The sequence below is a fragment of the Rhinolophus sinicus genome, chromosome X (assembly GCF_036562045.2).
Source record: "Rhinolophus sinicus isolate RSC01 chromosome X, ASM3656204v1, whole genome shotgun sequence".
In the NCBI taxonomy this organism is placed as follows: Eukaryota; Metazoa; Chordata; class Mammalia; order Chiroptera; family Rhinolophidae; genus Rhinolophus; species Rhinolophus sinicus.
In genome coordinates, this window is record NC_133768.1 from 92430641 (window position 1) to 92447107 (window position 16467).

General features: G+C 45.2%; 1 protein-coding gene across 2 annotated transcripts; it reads left to right on the forward strand.

Annotated features, from left to right (window-relative positions):
- The first annotated feature begins 2071 nt into the window (after positions 1-2071).
- Positions 2072-15989, forward strand: RAB33A (RAB33A, member RAS oncogene family). 2 transcript variants are annotated; one of them, XM_019716992.2, is made up of 2 exons: positions 2072-2687; positions 15396-15989. In XM_019716992.2, exons 1-2 carry the CDS (start codon positions 2418-2420, stop codon positions 15849-15851), a joined length of 726 nt encoding a protein of 241 aa, XP_019572551.1. In that variant the 5' UTR covers positions 2072-2417; the 3' UTR covers positions 15852-15989. The 2 variants fall into 2 exon arrangements, with proteins under 2 accessions (XP_019572551.1, XP_019572552.1); XM_019716993.2 differs by having other exon boundaries at positions 2084-2675.
- The last annotated feature ends 478 nt before the right edge of the window (positions 15990-16467 follow it).

The window sequence follows — 16467 nt, forward strand, 5'->3', positions numbered from 1 at the left end:
AAAGTTAGCATTAATTCTGGCTATAAATTGGCAAAGCTTCTTTCTGCTCTACCTGTTGGATATGCCTAATTCATAGTTACCTGCCCGCCTTTTAATAGCTGCTCTTCTGTAGATAATGATCACCAGGAGCATTAGCTTCAAACACAGACGACAATGGTGCTATAAACTATTATCTAGACATCAACCAACCATAAAAACCAAAAATACTGTACAATGGTGATTGCTATTCCCACTGTACAATGATAATTGGTATTCATAATGATGACCTTGGATTATCCAACTAAGATTAAATCCTTCTTGAGATTGTTTTAATATTGAATAGCATGATCTAGGGTTTTAGAAATGGCTGACCCACATATATGCTAAAAGAGTTAGCTATAAATATATCTGCTAACTCAACTAAAAAGCTTACCCTGTTTCCCTGAAAATAAGACCTAGTGAGACAATCAGCTCTAATGCGTCTTTTGGAGCAAAAATTAATATAAGACCGGGTCTTATTTTACTATAATGTAAGACCGGGTATAATATAATATAATATAATATAATATAATATAATATAATATAATACCAGGTCTTATATTAATTTTTGCTCCAAAAGACGCATCAGAGCTGATTGTCTCACTAGGTCTTATTTTCAGGGAAACACGGTATAACTAGAAGACCCCATTTCCCCAGCCATTTTGAGTAACTTGGACTGGGCTGAGCAGTCATATTCCACTTTGTTTACAGACCTATCACTGATGCACTGAATTGTTTTTCTCACAGTGGGAATGGATTTAGTTATGTTTGTCTCTTCTGCAGTTCAGCCCCACACAAGTAAGATGGCAGCTCATGTGTGTTGCTGGAGTCCCTGACCTTGATGACATTAGCAAATAAGTCATGTCAGTGCTACTGGCGTATGTTAATATTATATTAGCCTATGAAATATGTGGGAGGATGGTTAAAGTCTTAAAGCAAACACGAAAGTGGTGCACTTTATTGTGTGTAAATTGTACCTCAGTCAAGTTATTTTAAAGAAATTGTGAACCTGCAAATCACATTTGGGAAAGGGAATACTGGTCTTGACCAAGATGTGTGATGCTTAATAAGCTTTGGGAAGCTGCTCCCCAATACCATAAGAAAGTTAGTTCTGTTCATTTATCATTTTCCAAGCGTAATTTAGGCTTCTAACAAATTAGACCCAACCACTTTGTTCTACATTCAGTTGCAGAGGGGTAAACCCTCCTAGGGGTTTCCAATTCCTTTTGAAACTCCACCATTCTGCAAGGACTTATGAATACATAGAGGGCTCCGGAATGCAAGACCCTGTGAGATTTATGCCTTGTCCCAAGATGCCTCCACCTGGGCTTGGAATGGTTAGCCCCAGAAACAAAGTCCCCTTTTGCTGAAGCTGCCACCACTAGCTTCCCCGCTTCTCCTACCCCCTGAATGGCTCCCTCCGGTGGCCGGCCTTCCCCATTGGCCAGTCAAACACAACTGACTGGGGCAGCCAATGGGAGCCCCTCTCCTGAACACTCAGAAGATGGGTGTTCGTGGTGTGATGAGGGAAGGTTGGCGCCTGGCACGCACCCCCCCACACACACACACCTGGCAAGTCTATGAGAGAAACAGTAACTCCCCCTACACATGCACACCGGTGCCCTGCAGCGTGTATTGGCAGCGCCCTCCCTGGCTCCTCCCGCACTCCAGTGCACCTGCTTCCTCAATAAAACAGAGCATCCCTTTATCCCAAGGCTTGGGAGGGAGCTGCAGAGGCTCAGTTCAGCTGCCTGCAGCTCTGGAGGTGTCTCCTCCCCGCACCCAGTACCCCCCGAGTAAAGTGGTGTTGCTCCGAGGCTGAAGTGCTCCAGAGCGGACCCCCGTGCGATCTGAGAAAGTGGGGGTGGGGAGCCTGAGATCTATAAAATAAATAGTGTCATGGAGAAAGGAGGACCATCCCGGGGTGGTGTGTGCCGCTCTCCCCACCCTCCTTTCCTTTGTAAGCTTCCTCTTTGCGGTGTGTCCCTGGGGTCCAGAAAGGGGAGGGTCTAGGCCAAGGCGCCACAGCAGCTGCAGCGGTGGAGGCGGGGTCGCACGCCCCAGCGGCCCCTCCGAGGGCAAGGCTGAAGGAGAGGGCTCGTGCCTTGCAGTCTCTCTTCCATCTCTCCTCCCCTGACTGGCTTTTGTGTTGGTGCCTCCGAGCTGCGAGGAGGGTGCACTGGAGGAGGAGGAGGAAGAGGAGGAGGAGGACCTGGGGCGAAAGGCACCCCACGCGCGCGCGCGCGCGCACGGGGACGGCGCACGCACACACGCGCGGACACACTCACGGACACGCACACACACGCACAAAGCTCGCTCGCCTGGAGCGCACTAACGTGGCCGTTTTCTTTGTGTGGAGCCCACCAGGAGGGTTGGGGCCCCGGTCCAGTCCCTGGGAGATGGCGCAGCCCATCCTGGGCCATGGGAGCCTGCAGCCCACCTCGGCAGCTAGCCTGGCATCCCTGGAGCTTGATTCGTCGCTGGACCAGTACGTGCAGATTCGCATCTTCAAAATCATCGTTATTGGTGACTCCAACGTGGGCAAGACCTGCCTGACCTTCCGCTTCTGTGGGGGGACCTTCCCGGACAAGACTGAGGCCACCATCGGTGTAGACTTCAGGGAGAAGACCGTAGAAATCGAGGGCGAGAAGATCAAGGTGATCCAGACGGTTAGGTCCGGGAAGGGAGGGCTCTGGGAGGGGTCCTCGCCTGAGGCATGCTCTAGTGGTTGTGAACGGTCTGGTCAGGTTCGTGGCTGCGTCGCTGCTTGCTGAGCCCAAGACCCTCAGCACCTCCGTATCTTTTTTCGCCTTTCTCAGCGGCCTGGTTCCCACCTTGCCCGTTTTTTTGTTTTGTTTTTTTTTAGGGCAGGCCGGAGAGGGTGCATTTATGCCCTCTGTCCCTGCCTGACAGCTCCTGCCAGGAAAAGCATGTGTGATCCCATCCTTGACCCTGAGCCAGGAGCAGCGGCACCTGTGGGCAGAGGGAGGTATGAGGTAACCTGGTCCTGCTCTGTGGGGTGGATCCCAAAGCACTTTACACATCTTGAGGTCTCTTCTTCCTCTTGGGTGCCAATAGGGTGCAAAAACCCACTTTGGTTAAGCCCTGAGACATCACAGGGGAGGAAAGAATGGAAATCCACAGAGAATTACAGTTTATGGCTAAGATTATGGCTGAGCTGGAATAGGGGTGGAGTGGGGTGGTTCTGGCACAAAGTCATGAGCCCTTTTAAAGAAATTGAGACAGGGTCACCTGCCAGCCCTCCATAATAGACAAAACTTATTCTTTTGGAACAGTCCCCCTGAAATGATATCTCCTTTATTTGTCTGGGGTACCTAATGCTATTATTCATTCTATTGGTATTGTCTTCAGCAGGCCTTTGTAAAAATGCAGAGCAACTTCTCTGAGGGCCAAGGGAAGTGTCTTGCTCCTACCCTCTCATTAGTTTATGAGATCAGCTAAGTACAGATATTCTTGTCTGACCATTTGTACTCACTTTCGGTTCATCAACAGTGGAAACTCAATAGGACAGGGATATTTCAATGTGCAGAGGCTAGCGGGAGGTGGGACATGACAAGGGCAGCTTAATGTGTTAGGGGAACAGAGGGAGGCAGGGTTATAGGCAGGAAAGTCACCTCAAAACACAGGGCACTAAAGACCAACGCCACTAGACATATAACAGGCCTTTTCTTGAGCCTATGGTCAGATCCTGTCCTGCAAAGGTAAACCTCCCTCCTGCTGGTCAAACAGCTCAAATGACCACAAGGCCCCTCTAAGCGTGAGGTGGAGAGAAGAGCTGAGTAACTGGGGAGAATGTGGAACATTGTAAACTGTACAGACTCCTTGATTATTAAAATGAACATGTTTTAAAATGGCTTCAGAAACCTGGCCAAGACACTAGATATGTCAGGAAGATGGGTATTGCAGTACTGGTAAGGGAAAGTTCTCGAGAACAACGAAAACCCAGGGTCAGGAATATAGGACAGTGTTTTGAAATAGTGATATTTCTTGCCTCTTACATTTTGGGGGGAATTGCTACATTTTCTTTTTAAAGTCAAAGTAGGTATCTGTCTTTTCTCCTTTCCCAGGGTTTTATGTTGACATTTGCTTGGTTAGAACTTTCTCTAGTGTGTCTAGCTTCTTTATGTAAGGTTGTAAGATTCTGGAATTTCTAAAGCATCCAAAGTAGAAATATAGTTACGGATGTGCTCTTAAGCACTCAAGACCCTTAAAATTTAATGCTATTGCCTGTTTAAAATCAAGTTTCACAGTGAGCCAAACAGCTCTCTGGATTTAAGAGGGGAAATGAGTCCACCTGAAATGTACAAGGAGGAAAAAGGAAATGTTTGGGAGTCTGTGGGAAAAGGAAGCTAGAAACTGGAAAATGGGAGGTGAAAAACAAGTGGAAGAGGGTCATCACCCAGTGACCTCGGGGGAATTTTTAAAAGGTTCCTTCCCTTCTAACAGCCCAGGACCTAGCCAAACTGGATTTTATAGTCTCTGCCAAAGATTCTGGACTTTTTCCCAGGGGGCAGTGCCTGTGACAGTGTGACTCACTAGAAACGGAGCTCAGCAGGACACCACGTGCAGAGAAGTGCTCAGTACAGGTTTTTCAGAGGAAAGTGGTATTTTCAAGAGAGCCTTGTGACACTTGGTGACATGAAGGAGCCCTCTGAGAGCAGATTCTGAAGGCGCTCAGGTGGGATGTGGGTGTGGGGAGATGGTGACCCTGCCTCTTTTAAAGCTGCTGCAACTTCAGGGCCAAAGCCAGCAGGCAGGCTCAGCATGTCTGTGGGAAGATGGCAGAGCATAGCAACAAGCGCATGATCTCAGAAGAAGATTTGGTCCCATACTCTGGCTGGCCTGGCGTTTCTCAAGGAACAAGTACCAAAACCATGCTAGGAGGTGACTGTCAAAGGCTTCTCCCTTTGGGGAAGGGAGAAAAGTCCAGTCTGCCAGGCTGAGGTGGCCCTAGACCACAGCCAGCAATGAAAGGCTGTCAGGCTATAAAATACCAGTCCTTGCAGGAAAATGGAGAGGGCTCAGTGAGTTCTTCTCTCAGTTCAAGAGTAGGGTGTGGCCTGTCCTGGGCTGCCTCCCTGTGCCTCAGAGTAGCACTATGTCAACCCCTACAGGGGGATGACTGGTTTAGCATATTTGGGGCTACTCTCTTAATTACCAGTGCCATCCCTAGGGCTTTGAAACACCATTAGTTAGGTGTTTCCAGTCAATGTGTCCTCACCACATCACAACATTTATAATCCAGTGTTTACTGGTCTACAGGAGCGTCAAGAAAATCCTCTAATAGAGTGACCAGTTCGCTCAGCTGGTTAGAGCGTGTTGCTAATAATACCAAGGTTGCTGGTTCGATCCCTCCATGGGCCACTTTGAGCTGTGCCCTCTTAAAAAAGAAAAGAAAAGTATCCAATAATAATAAATAATAATAATAATAATAAGCTTCTGCTTTTTGAATAAACAAAGAGCACTCTTATTTGATTTTCACAGCAGCCTGTGAGATTAGGACTATTATATTATCATTCCTGTTTTATAGATAAGGAGACCAAAATTAGAGTGATTAAATAACTTGCCCAGGGGCTGATGGATCTGAGCTTCAGTCTTTGACCCTTGAGCCTAACTAAGCACTTCACCATCTCATTATCTTGCCTTCCCTCCAACCGGGCCAGGATTTCAACCTAGATTTAGAGCCCATGCTCTCTACCATTGTACCTACTCGATAGGGCAATATCTGGCCCTTAATGACTATTATGGGTCTGTGCACAGGGGAAGGTGGCATACTGGGCAGCCAGCCTGCTGGTCTCTTCTAAACCAGGGGTCCAGGGTTATAACCCAGGACCCAGAAGCCTTCAAGATGGAGCCGTCAAGGTACCCCAGACATTGAGCTGAGTATCTAGGTTTTACTTTTTTCACCTTGACTATCTCACCTTGGGTGTGAAAATCAGAGATGTTCAGAGATGGAAGAGACTTTAGAGAATCTCTAATCCAATGGCTTCATTTTACAGATAGGAAACTGAGGCTCAGGAAGGAAAAGTGAGTTGCCCAAGATCACACAGGACCAGGCTTACAACTCAGGTCTCCTAATTCCCCTTCCAGTGCTCTTTCCATATAAATCCCTGCTCTGGGCTTGTCCCGTGGTCCATACAATCCATGCAGTTACCTGTGAGAGGGACGTGGAGGGACATCATATAATAAAGCTGACAGTCCTTCCTGACATCAGCCTAGGAAGGGTGGGGGCATCCCCCAACCCCCAAAGGAAGGGTGGAGCTTCCCTTAATGACTATTATGGGTCTGTCTCCTACAGGTTTAGCTAAATCAAATTGAGCCTGTCTCAGACTAAAAGCACTGGAAAATACCAAATAGGAGTGTGTGTGGGGTGGGATGAAGGAGGTATTAGAGGGGAGGCTCAGAACAAATTTTTGAGCCATTCTTTGTAAATTCTCATGGAACTACCTCCTCCTGCATAATTTGGTTCCTTCCACAGGCTGGGCACTACCTCAGCCCCAGCCCTCTGGACCAGGCAACCTGCAGGTCAGCCATAGCGGTGGGCAGGTGCCACCTGGGACTATGGATTTCTCTTCCTCTGCTGATCACTTGGAAAAACACCTTCCTGTGTTACATTACCGAGTGGACAGAAGCTGAGCTAAGTGTTCTGTCAGAAGCTGCCTGTTGTCAGAATGACATCATGTCTTCCTTAGAGTTTCTGAGCTTCCATCTTCTTCCAGTTAACTTAATGGTTAATTAGCCATCAGTGTGTGTTTCTCTGTCTGCCTTGCTGCTTCGATTTTTGTGCATAAGTTTATCTTTTTCTCTGTCCTCCTTTGCCAATCTCTGGGTCAGCCTTGTGTGTGTGTCTTAGACACAGATAGGACAGTCCAGCTAGTTAAAAAAATATTTGTTTTGAACTTTTCCCATCATTCACTCGGCACCCTCCAAAGGTTACATGTGACGGGCCAGCCGCCACGAGTCGATCAGTACCTGAATGGGGGAGTGGGAATGAAATAAAAGACACACACAAATGCTAATGCGGCCGGTCTTCAGTCATGCTGAAGCCCTGAGTTTATTATCTCTAACCAATATATACAGTTTGAGTACGTGCAGTTAAACGAAGAAGATATGCATTATCTCAGCGAAAGTAAATCTTTCCAGCCTCAACTTTACTTTGACATAGAAGATACAAGGTCACTGAAACTCACAAAAGTAAATATCTCAAGGAGACAGAATCTACTAATTGTCTAGAAAGCCCTTAGTTTTCTGTGTCTGGGAACTGGCCGTTTTCACCACATTCCTCAGCAGCCGTTAGGCGCTTTTCAGATAAGGCAGAGACAATGTTATGGGGGCAGAAACCGAGCCAGTCTGCAAGGTTCAGGGTTGCAAGAAACCATGGCTCCCCACATCTCCCCCTTTTTTATTTTATAAAAGCAAAGTCCATCCAGCCAGGATGGCGAGGTGACGGTGCCTGACTTAGGCATCCCAGGACGCCTGCCTCAACTTACCCGTCATTGGTACTCATATTTTATTAATACAAGCCCTGTCTTAGGTGTTGAAGCGGCTCCCAAGTACTTACCCGTCTTTGGCTAATCCGCCCCTTTAAATGCATGGGGGAGAAAGACTTAAGGCTTCGCCTTAAGCTCAAGCTGATGGATGTCAGCTCGTAAGTCTAACATCCTGCTGATGAAACATCTGATGAGGATGGGGAGTAGGCACAGAACCAAGCAGACACAGATGCTCAATGTAAGAAATATTATAACAGAATGGGTAATATAAGGCATAGAGGGCAAAACACTCCTAAGAACATCAACAAACTCAGAGGCAGCCTGAGCTGCATCAAATTTTAAGGGTTCAGCTTCTCTCATACTTTGAATTTTATCATGAAGCCAGCTTTCTTTTATACACACAGAAACAAGAAGGTTACATAAAGCGGCTGAGGCAGCAAGTACAGATTAGTTACGTTTTCTCAAAGTTTGACCCTGACTGTCTTTAGACCTTTTGATATTGTCCCATTCCCAGAACAGCAGGTGTCTGTTTGTTCTTTATGCTTATCGGAGTTCCCCTTAGCGATCCTCCCAAACTCTGCTTGAAGTTACATTTTCTTAACCCTTAATGCTCCAATTCCCTACATATCCCCCTTTTTTATTTTATTTTTTTTTATTTTTATTTTTTAGATCGTGTCTGGCTTAGGTAGTCAGTACAGACATTTTCACTTACCCGTCATTGGATATCAATCATCAAAGCGATCGACTCCTGTCTTAGGTTGTAAAAACGCTTACTGATCATTACCCGTCATTGGCTACCGATCTCCTTTGAGGAAAGCCAGAGACAGCAGTGGCTTTTCCCAGGCAGGGGGAAGGGGAGGCAAGGCTCCTTTTTGGATCTTTTAAGGCAGCTCATTGGGGGTCCCCACTCGGTTTTGCCTGGCTTAGGTTGTATCTCCCGTGAGATATCTTACCCGTCTTTGGCTGCAAACCATCTTTTGGGGACCAGACAGAGAGACATAAGGTGTAAAATATAGAGATAAGCAAAGTTCCTAAAAAGGCACAGTCTTACAGGCTCTTCTTTCCTTAAGGAAAGACATGGGGGGGACAGTCGGCTAGGCTGTTGTGTGACTACATCTCCCCCTTTTTTGTTTTTGAAGTATGAGAAACACAGAACGTGTAGTTATTTCATTTACAGCCTGTCGGAGGGCTATTTGTCCACATCTGAGGACTATGTAAAATAAACAGAACAATAAACAGAATAGCAATATCCCCAGCAAAACCTCTACCCAAAGTCTTTATCCATTTAACAGGGTCTGAAGTGGAAAGTCCTTCTGCAGCTGCAGAAAGTGAGAGCTTTTTTACACCGTAGGGGCGTGGATTGGTATCTATAGATGTCTTTTTTTTTGTGGGCTGTTGTTTATGGTATGGTTTAACACCGACCAGGAATTTACAAAGGTTTTTCTTCCGGACCTGGAGAAATACAAGCAAAGCCTCTTCCCCGTGTTATCTCGCGGGGAGAAGTAGGATCAGCTTCCCCACGTAATATTTTAAACAAAGGTTGTAATTCACCGGTTGTCAACCGCAACTGAGGTCTAATCCAGTTAATGTCTCCCAGTAGCTTTTGGAAATCATTTAATGTTTTTAAACAATCTCGCCGGATTTGTATTTTTTGAGGCACAATGGCCTGAGGCATTAAACAATATCCCAGATAAGAGTAAGGAGGCACTTGCTGAATTTTTTTTGGGGGGCTATAACCAGCCCATAATCGTGGAGCTTTTTTTTGTAAATGAGCAAAAGCAGCAAGCAACTTTGGTTCACAAGAGTGGGCAAGAAGTATGTCATCCATGTAGTGGATGATGTAAATATCTGAAAATGTCCTTTAGGTAGGTTTTATAGCAGCTGATACAAATTTTTGACATAATGTAGGGCTACTAGCCATTTTTTGAGGTAGCACTAGCCAATGATATCTCTTAAAAGGTTTTTGTAAATTAACAGAAGGAACACTGAAAGCAAATCTAGGGCAGTCATCAGGATTTAAAGGTATAGTATAAAAACAATCTTTTAAGTCTAAAACAATTTTATATGTGTTTTTTGGTATGGCTGCAGGACAGGGCAAGCCTGTCTGTAAGGCTCCCATTAATTTTATGGTTTTATTAACCTTTTGTAAATCTTGTAATAATCTCTATCTACCAGATTTTTTTTCATAATATCAAAAATGGGATAATTCCAGGGAGAATTGGAGGAAGCAATGTGTCCCTTTTAAAGTTGGTCCTGTACTAGCAGCTTGTAAACTCTTTTGTAGGGGGGACCTTTGATCTTTTACGCCTGGTAATTGTCTCATTGTCACAGGGGCTACAACAGGGGCCTCAGGCTGTAGATCCAGCCCTGCAACTACACTTGGAGGAGAGCTTAATTGTAACCTAGGCTTTTATTTTGATTGAGATTTTAATAAAGGCCCAGTCTGTTGAGCCTGGACTAATTGCATTTGAACAGAGAGGGAAGTGAGTGCAGCTTGTAATCTTTGCACCTCTGCTTCCAAGGGGGATCTTTACCCCGAGGATTCCATTGATTTCTAAAAGGAATCTGGGGACTCTGAGGACAATTTTCTCCATCCACAGCAACTTTGAGCTCAATCAGCTGTCCCTGAATCTTTTTTAGCTGATCTGTAAAAGAAAGTGTAGTGCCTGCAGGTTGTCTGCCTTCTTGAGCCATAGCCACCAAAGGAAGGTATTTGTTCCTATTATATTTGGCTGCTTCATCCTCTGAGTCTTCCTGATCCTGAGAGTCTAAATCTTCCCAGTCCTCGACCGGAGGTTCCTGATAAATAGGCTCTGTATCTTTAAAAAGTTCTTCTGTGGGTTTGGCTTCCTCCCCCTTTTCTCTCTCTGCCAGAGAAGCGGCAGATGAAAGAATTTCTTCATTGCCAGCTTGTTTTACTTTCTCTAGCTTACAGCTCTTACGCCTGAGATCTAAACAATCTCTAATCAAGGTCCACAACCCGAATGTTTCTACAGGGATCTGCTGAGGTCCGTGGGCAGCATAATAATCTTGTAACTGCTCTCCCATTTTCTCCCAAGTTTCCAGACTGACAGTGCCTTCTTCTGGAAACCATGGACAAACTTCTTTTACAAATTCTAAAAACTTATCTAACTGTTCTCTGCTCACCCGACTGCCACGGGCGGCAAGCAATTTCTTAAGTCCTCTAACATACAGGTCCTTGCTGCTAGCGTGACCCATCCTTCACCCTAACTCGGCCCTTCTTTCAAACAAAGAAAACACTCTGATGCCCGTCTGGCCGTGCCCCTCGCGGAGCCAAATCTGTCTTGGCTAAGGCGCTTCGGTATAATCTCCCGAACAGGTGGACAGAAGTCCAGTCGCCGTTATGCCGTATGACAGAACCGGAATCGCAGATTAGGGCCCAATCAAGCTCCGTGACAAGAAGTCGTGGAACTATCACTCACTCACACATTCATTCGACCGAGGGGTATTGTGCCTTACTCACCGCGCATCCACTGAAATTAGCTCTCTACGAGCTGGGCCCTTGCCACGTGGTGTTCCTCACTGTTACCCCCGTATTCAGGTCCCTGTTCGGGCGCCAAGTGTGACGGGCCAGCCGCCACGAGTCGATCAGTACCTGAATGGGGGAGTGGGAATGAAATAAAAGACACACACAAATGCTAATGCGGCCGGTCTTCAGTCATGCTGAAGCCCTGAGTTTATTATCTCTAACCAATATATACAGTTTGAGTACGTGCAGTTAAACGAAGAAGATATGCATTATCTCAGTGAAAGTAAATCTTTCCAGCCTCAACCTTACTTTGACATAGAAGATACAAGGTCACTGAAACTCACAAAAGTAAATATCTCAAGGAGACAGAACCTACCAATTGTCCAGAAAGCCCTTAGTCTTCTGTGTCCGGGAACTGGCCATTTCCACCACATTCCTCAGCAGCCGTTAGGCGCCTCTCAGATAAGGCAGAGACAATGTTATGGGGGCAGAAACCGAGCCAGTCTGCAAGGTTCAGGGTTGCAAGAAACCATGGCTCCCCACAGTTACACATGTATTTTTCTCCCCTTTTCCACTTCTACTCTCCCTTGCTGGCCTCCAACAAAAGGACATTCATGCCTCATCTACAGAAAGATGCCAGATATGTTCCCCAGGGAAAACAAATACCCGTGTCAGCTATAAGCACATGCAGGGGATAGGGGACTTGCTGAAGCTTGCTCAGGCAGCAGTAGCCCCAGGAAAATGGTTTAAAAGGCTACGTTTATCTATGGTAGCTCTCTATGCTATGCACCCTTGACCTTCCTCCAGCATCCTCATCACTTTAGACCTGCCTCCAGCCACCCATGGCAGATTGCTGGCATTCCTCTCTCCTCCCTCTCCCTACCGACTGTCTTTTCCTTGGCTAAATCTCGTTGTCAAGAAGCCAAGCTTTCTGTGCTTTCCAGGATGAGAACCAACGGATCCAAGGACAAGTGCTACCAGAAGGGCTGATGGGCCTTCTGTGACAATGGCAACAACTAACATTTGCACTTTATATTTTGCAAAACCTCTTTCTCATGTGTTATGTCATTTGCCTACTCATTTGCTTAGCTACTAAGCAGAGGAGCTGGAACCCAAGTCTCCCAATTCCAAAGCTACGGCTGCATTTCAACAGTACCCGCTCAAGTATTTGTCGGGCCAGACTTGCTGGTGGAGGTTCAGGCTACAGAGGAACAGTGTGTATTAGGCACTGTGCCATGTATTTACAATGAATGCTAATCCTCACAGCATCCCTACAAATTTGCTGTGGTTATCCTCGGTTTCCAGAGGAGGACACTAAGACAGAGTAAGTAACTTGCCTAAGGACACCTAACTAATAGTATGTGATTGTGCTGAGATTGGCACCCAAGTTGGTTTGATTCCACTACACCTCACTGGCCCTTGGAGAGAAAAGAGGATCTGGGGAACACGTATTGGCTAAAGGGCAGCTGTCACCTCTGGCCATCATGTGGATGCAATGCTCACAGGAAGGGAAGAATGGACAACAGGAGTGCCAGCTGCAAAAGGGGAAGGACATGCTTTCACTGTCCAGAAGGGGCCAGGGGTTTATGAGGATGTTGAGAAGAAGAGAGACACCAAAACCCCAAACAAAATGAGGTCTTTTGTGTCCAGTGAGCCAGTGAGCCTGACTGCTGTGTTCTCCCTTGGTGATGGCTCTTCTGATTTTCTGCTGTGAGCAGCCTGCTTCCTGGCTCACCTCTCACCACAAACTTGGGGTAGGGTTTATAAAGAGCTGGAATGGAAGCAGTGCCTACAGTTTAAATTCTGAGAGTCCAAATAAAAGCTTCAAGGCTCCCCATCATACTGGAAAGGCAAAGTTGATCTCCAGCAGAGAGGGCCCTCCCTGTAGTTCCGGCAGCTTGCGTGGTGTACACAATTCTGAAGCCAAAGAAAAGCCAAACCACCAATCTACTCAGCCCCAAACACTTCACACCCACTTGTGTGCCCCACTAGTGGCAGATATTTTTAGAGTCCTGAGCTCATGTTGTTAAAGCATCTGTCACATACCTGAGGGTTGATAGGGATTCAGCCTTTTTCAGAGGCAAAAGTTAGGACTATTGGGGGCGGGGGCGGGGGTGGCGACCGGGAGCCAAGTGGTAACAATATTCTTGTGCTATACCTGCTCTCTTCCCACTGACCTCCATTCCTTCCCTGGCCTGCTCTCCCTTTCTTCCTGCTCAGAGCATCAAAGTGGTGGAAGAAACGAACATCTCTTCTGTCTCTGCTTGTGGAAGCAAATCAGTCTTCGAGGACTTATGTTTTTCTGCATAACCAAAGTCAAATGTTCTCTCTGAAGTTGCCTTGGCAGATAACTAGGATGCCAGACTGCTTGTAGTTCTAGTGGTTCAGGCCAATACTGCTTTTTGATAATGATGGTGATGATAACGATGATTCTGACAACCATAATGATGAGTGATCTGATGCAGAAAAATATAGCTTACAGTTTAGCTGGAGAGATGCCATGAGCACTGATGAAACAATTAGAGAACAAATAAATATATTCTAAATGGTGTGGTACAGACTTAAAATGCAACATAAATTCCTAAGAAAAGAGAATTGAATGCGGAGGAGGTTTTGGGAAGAATTTGGAGGCATGAGCTGAGCCTTGAAGAATGGGTAGGGCAACGAGGGGGCAACCGATTCTGTAGGGGAAGGACCAAAGGTACAGAGGAGGGAATGAACCAGGTGTAGCTCAGTAATTTGAAATGAGGTTGGGTGGGGTCAAATTATGGCAGACAAGATATTTCATTTGATGCCACATGCAATACAGGGCTATCATAATTTCCTGACGAGGAGGATGACATGCTGATAAAAGCAGGGATTTAGGAAGGCTAGTTTGAAAGCAGTATGCAAAAGGACTGGAGTGGAGACATCTGGAATCCAAAAGACTTCACTGTAGTCCAGGAGTGAGGAATGAAAGGTCTGGCCTAGGGACATGAAAATCAAAATAGAAGAATGGGTGAATCTGAAGGTTGTGCCAAAGGCATGTGTCGGCAATGTCCATAGAGGGGATGAAGGAGAGCCTGGACAATAAAAATTGATGTTCAGAATGATGACTCTGGGGCTCTGTAAGATTTTCACTCAGCAAGGAGATTCAGTTATAGTTACTAGATTATATTTATTGACTTCTAACTCCAAATGAAAGCTATACTTCGTTTTAAGAGCCATAGTAGTCAATCAGTGGCCACAATCAAATTTTCTTCGATAACAGAATTGTATAGGGCCTTGGGACCATCATTCTGAATATGAATTTCTCTTGTCCAAGACTTTGGAGATGTAAAGGGAAACAGATTGGGCTGAGTGTGCGTTGACTCCAGAGTGTCCCTTGGGAGCTCTATGTCTTTGTATATGTTTCTTATAGTGGCATTTTTCCTTTGTAATTTGGCCTTTATCCCAAAAGAAAAAAAATCCAGAATGCAGAAGAAAAATCCAGTGAGTTAAATCCCGTTTTATATAACAGTGAAGTGAACTTAAAATAAATTGAGCTACAAGGTGAGATTTTTTAACACTTAAAAACAAAAGTCATGCAAAAAACCCCTCAAAACAAAGTGGTGAATGCTTACAGTAGAAAATTTGGAAAATACAAAAAAGTAGAAGAAAATAAATATTACCTATAGTTCCACTGCCCATAAATAATCATTATTGTTCTGGTGTATATACTTCCAGTTTTTACTATGCATGTGTCTGTTTAATATGCTTTTTTAAAAATTGGGACCACAGAATATTAAAAATTTCATATCTTGCTTTCACTTATATTTTGTGTGCATTTCCTCCACCATTTATTTTTTGAAAACATTATTTTTAATAACAGCATAATAACCCACTGTGTGTGTGTGTGTGTGTGTGTGTGTGTGTATACACTTTAGCTATTCCTCTCCTAATGAGCATTTAGGTTGCTTCCTGTTTATCAAAAGGTATAAGTAACACTGTGATTAAGGTCTTTGTACAAAATTTGACCACATCTCTGCTATTTCTTTTGTATAGATTTCTGGAAGTGGGATTATAGGCTCAAAGAGTTTTGAAGATTTTTAAGGTTCTTGATAATATTGCCAAACTGCCCTCAGAAAAGTTGACCAATTTACATTCCAGTGTTCAACTAAAAGCCTTAAGATTTTTCAACTCAAGATTTTCAGCTAAAAATCTTAAGAAAACTTTATAAAACTGGAAAGAAACTTCTTTCTATACTTTGATAAGTCCATTCTGCCAATCTGTCAAAGAACCAGTTCCTGTGTCTGGGCTTGTCACCTCAGTTTTATAATGCCACAGAACAATGGTTTTTTTTCTATCTATTCATGTTTCCTTTTCTGACTCCAAATATGGGTTTTTGTGTCTTCTAGGTTCAGGTGTGGGATACAGCAGGTCAGGAACGCTTCCGCAAAAGCATGGTTGAGCATTACTACCGCAATGTGCATGCAGTGGTCTTTGTCTATGATGTCACCAAGATGACATCCTTCACCAACCTCAAGATGTGGATCCAAGAATGCAATGGGCATGCTGTGCCCCCGCTAGTCCCGAAAGTGCTTGTGGGCAACAAGTGTGACTTGAGGGAACAGATCCAGGTACCCTCCAACTTAGCTCTGAAATTTGCCGATGCCCACAACATGCTCTTGTTTGAGACATCAGCCAAGGACCCCAAAGAGAGTCAGAATGTGGAGTCAATTTTCATGTGCCTGGCTTGCCGATTGAAGGCACAGAAATCCCTCCTCTATCGTGATGCTGAGAAGCAGCAGGGGAAGGTGCAGAAACTGGATTTCCCACAGGAAGCTAACAGTAAAACTTCCTGTCCTTGTTGAAACCAAATGGTGTAAATACAAGATCAATTATCATTGGAGTTTTTTCTTTTCCTTTTTCCACGCCTGCATAAATGCTGACACCTGCTTGTTTCCATACAAATAGATATTAAAATAAAATTTGTATAGATTATCACATGCCTTCATGTCTTGTTTTCCTCTGAGAAGATTTTTCTGATTGTGATGAGTAGAAGAGGCAGCTTGCCCTACTAGAATGACATGCCCGTGCTCAGGCACACTCCCTACCAGCCTTCTATGACATCTGAAGACCTCATTGTCTGAGTCACTTCTTCAGGACACGTTCATTGTCTCACTCAGTGTCATCAGTGGGCAGAAATGCCCAGGAGGTGTGGGATACAGGCTAGATATCCCACCTACCAGAGGAACATGAACCAATGCAGATGGCAGGATAGAGAAGTTTTGAAAGGAGATGTTGACTCATCAGTGTTTCCTACGCTCCCTGTATGTTGAGAAGAAGCTGCTCTCTCCTTAGTTCCCAAAGTTTAAAAATGAAAAGTATAGGTTACCCAATGGGCCCAGCTGCTTCCAAAGTGTTAGATCCTTCTTCCCATTTTCCACCAACCCGTCTCTCACACCAAAAGGGTTCCCCAATCCCACC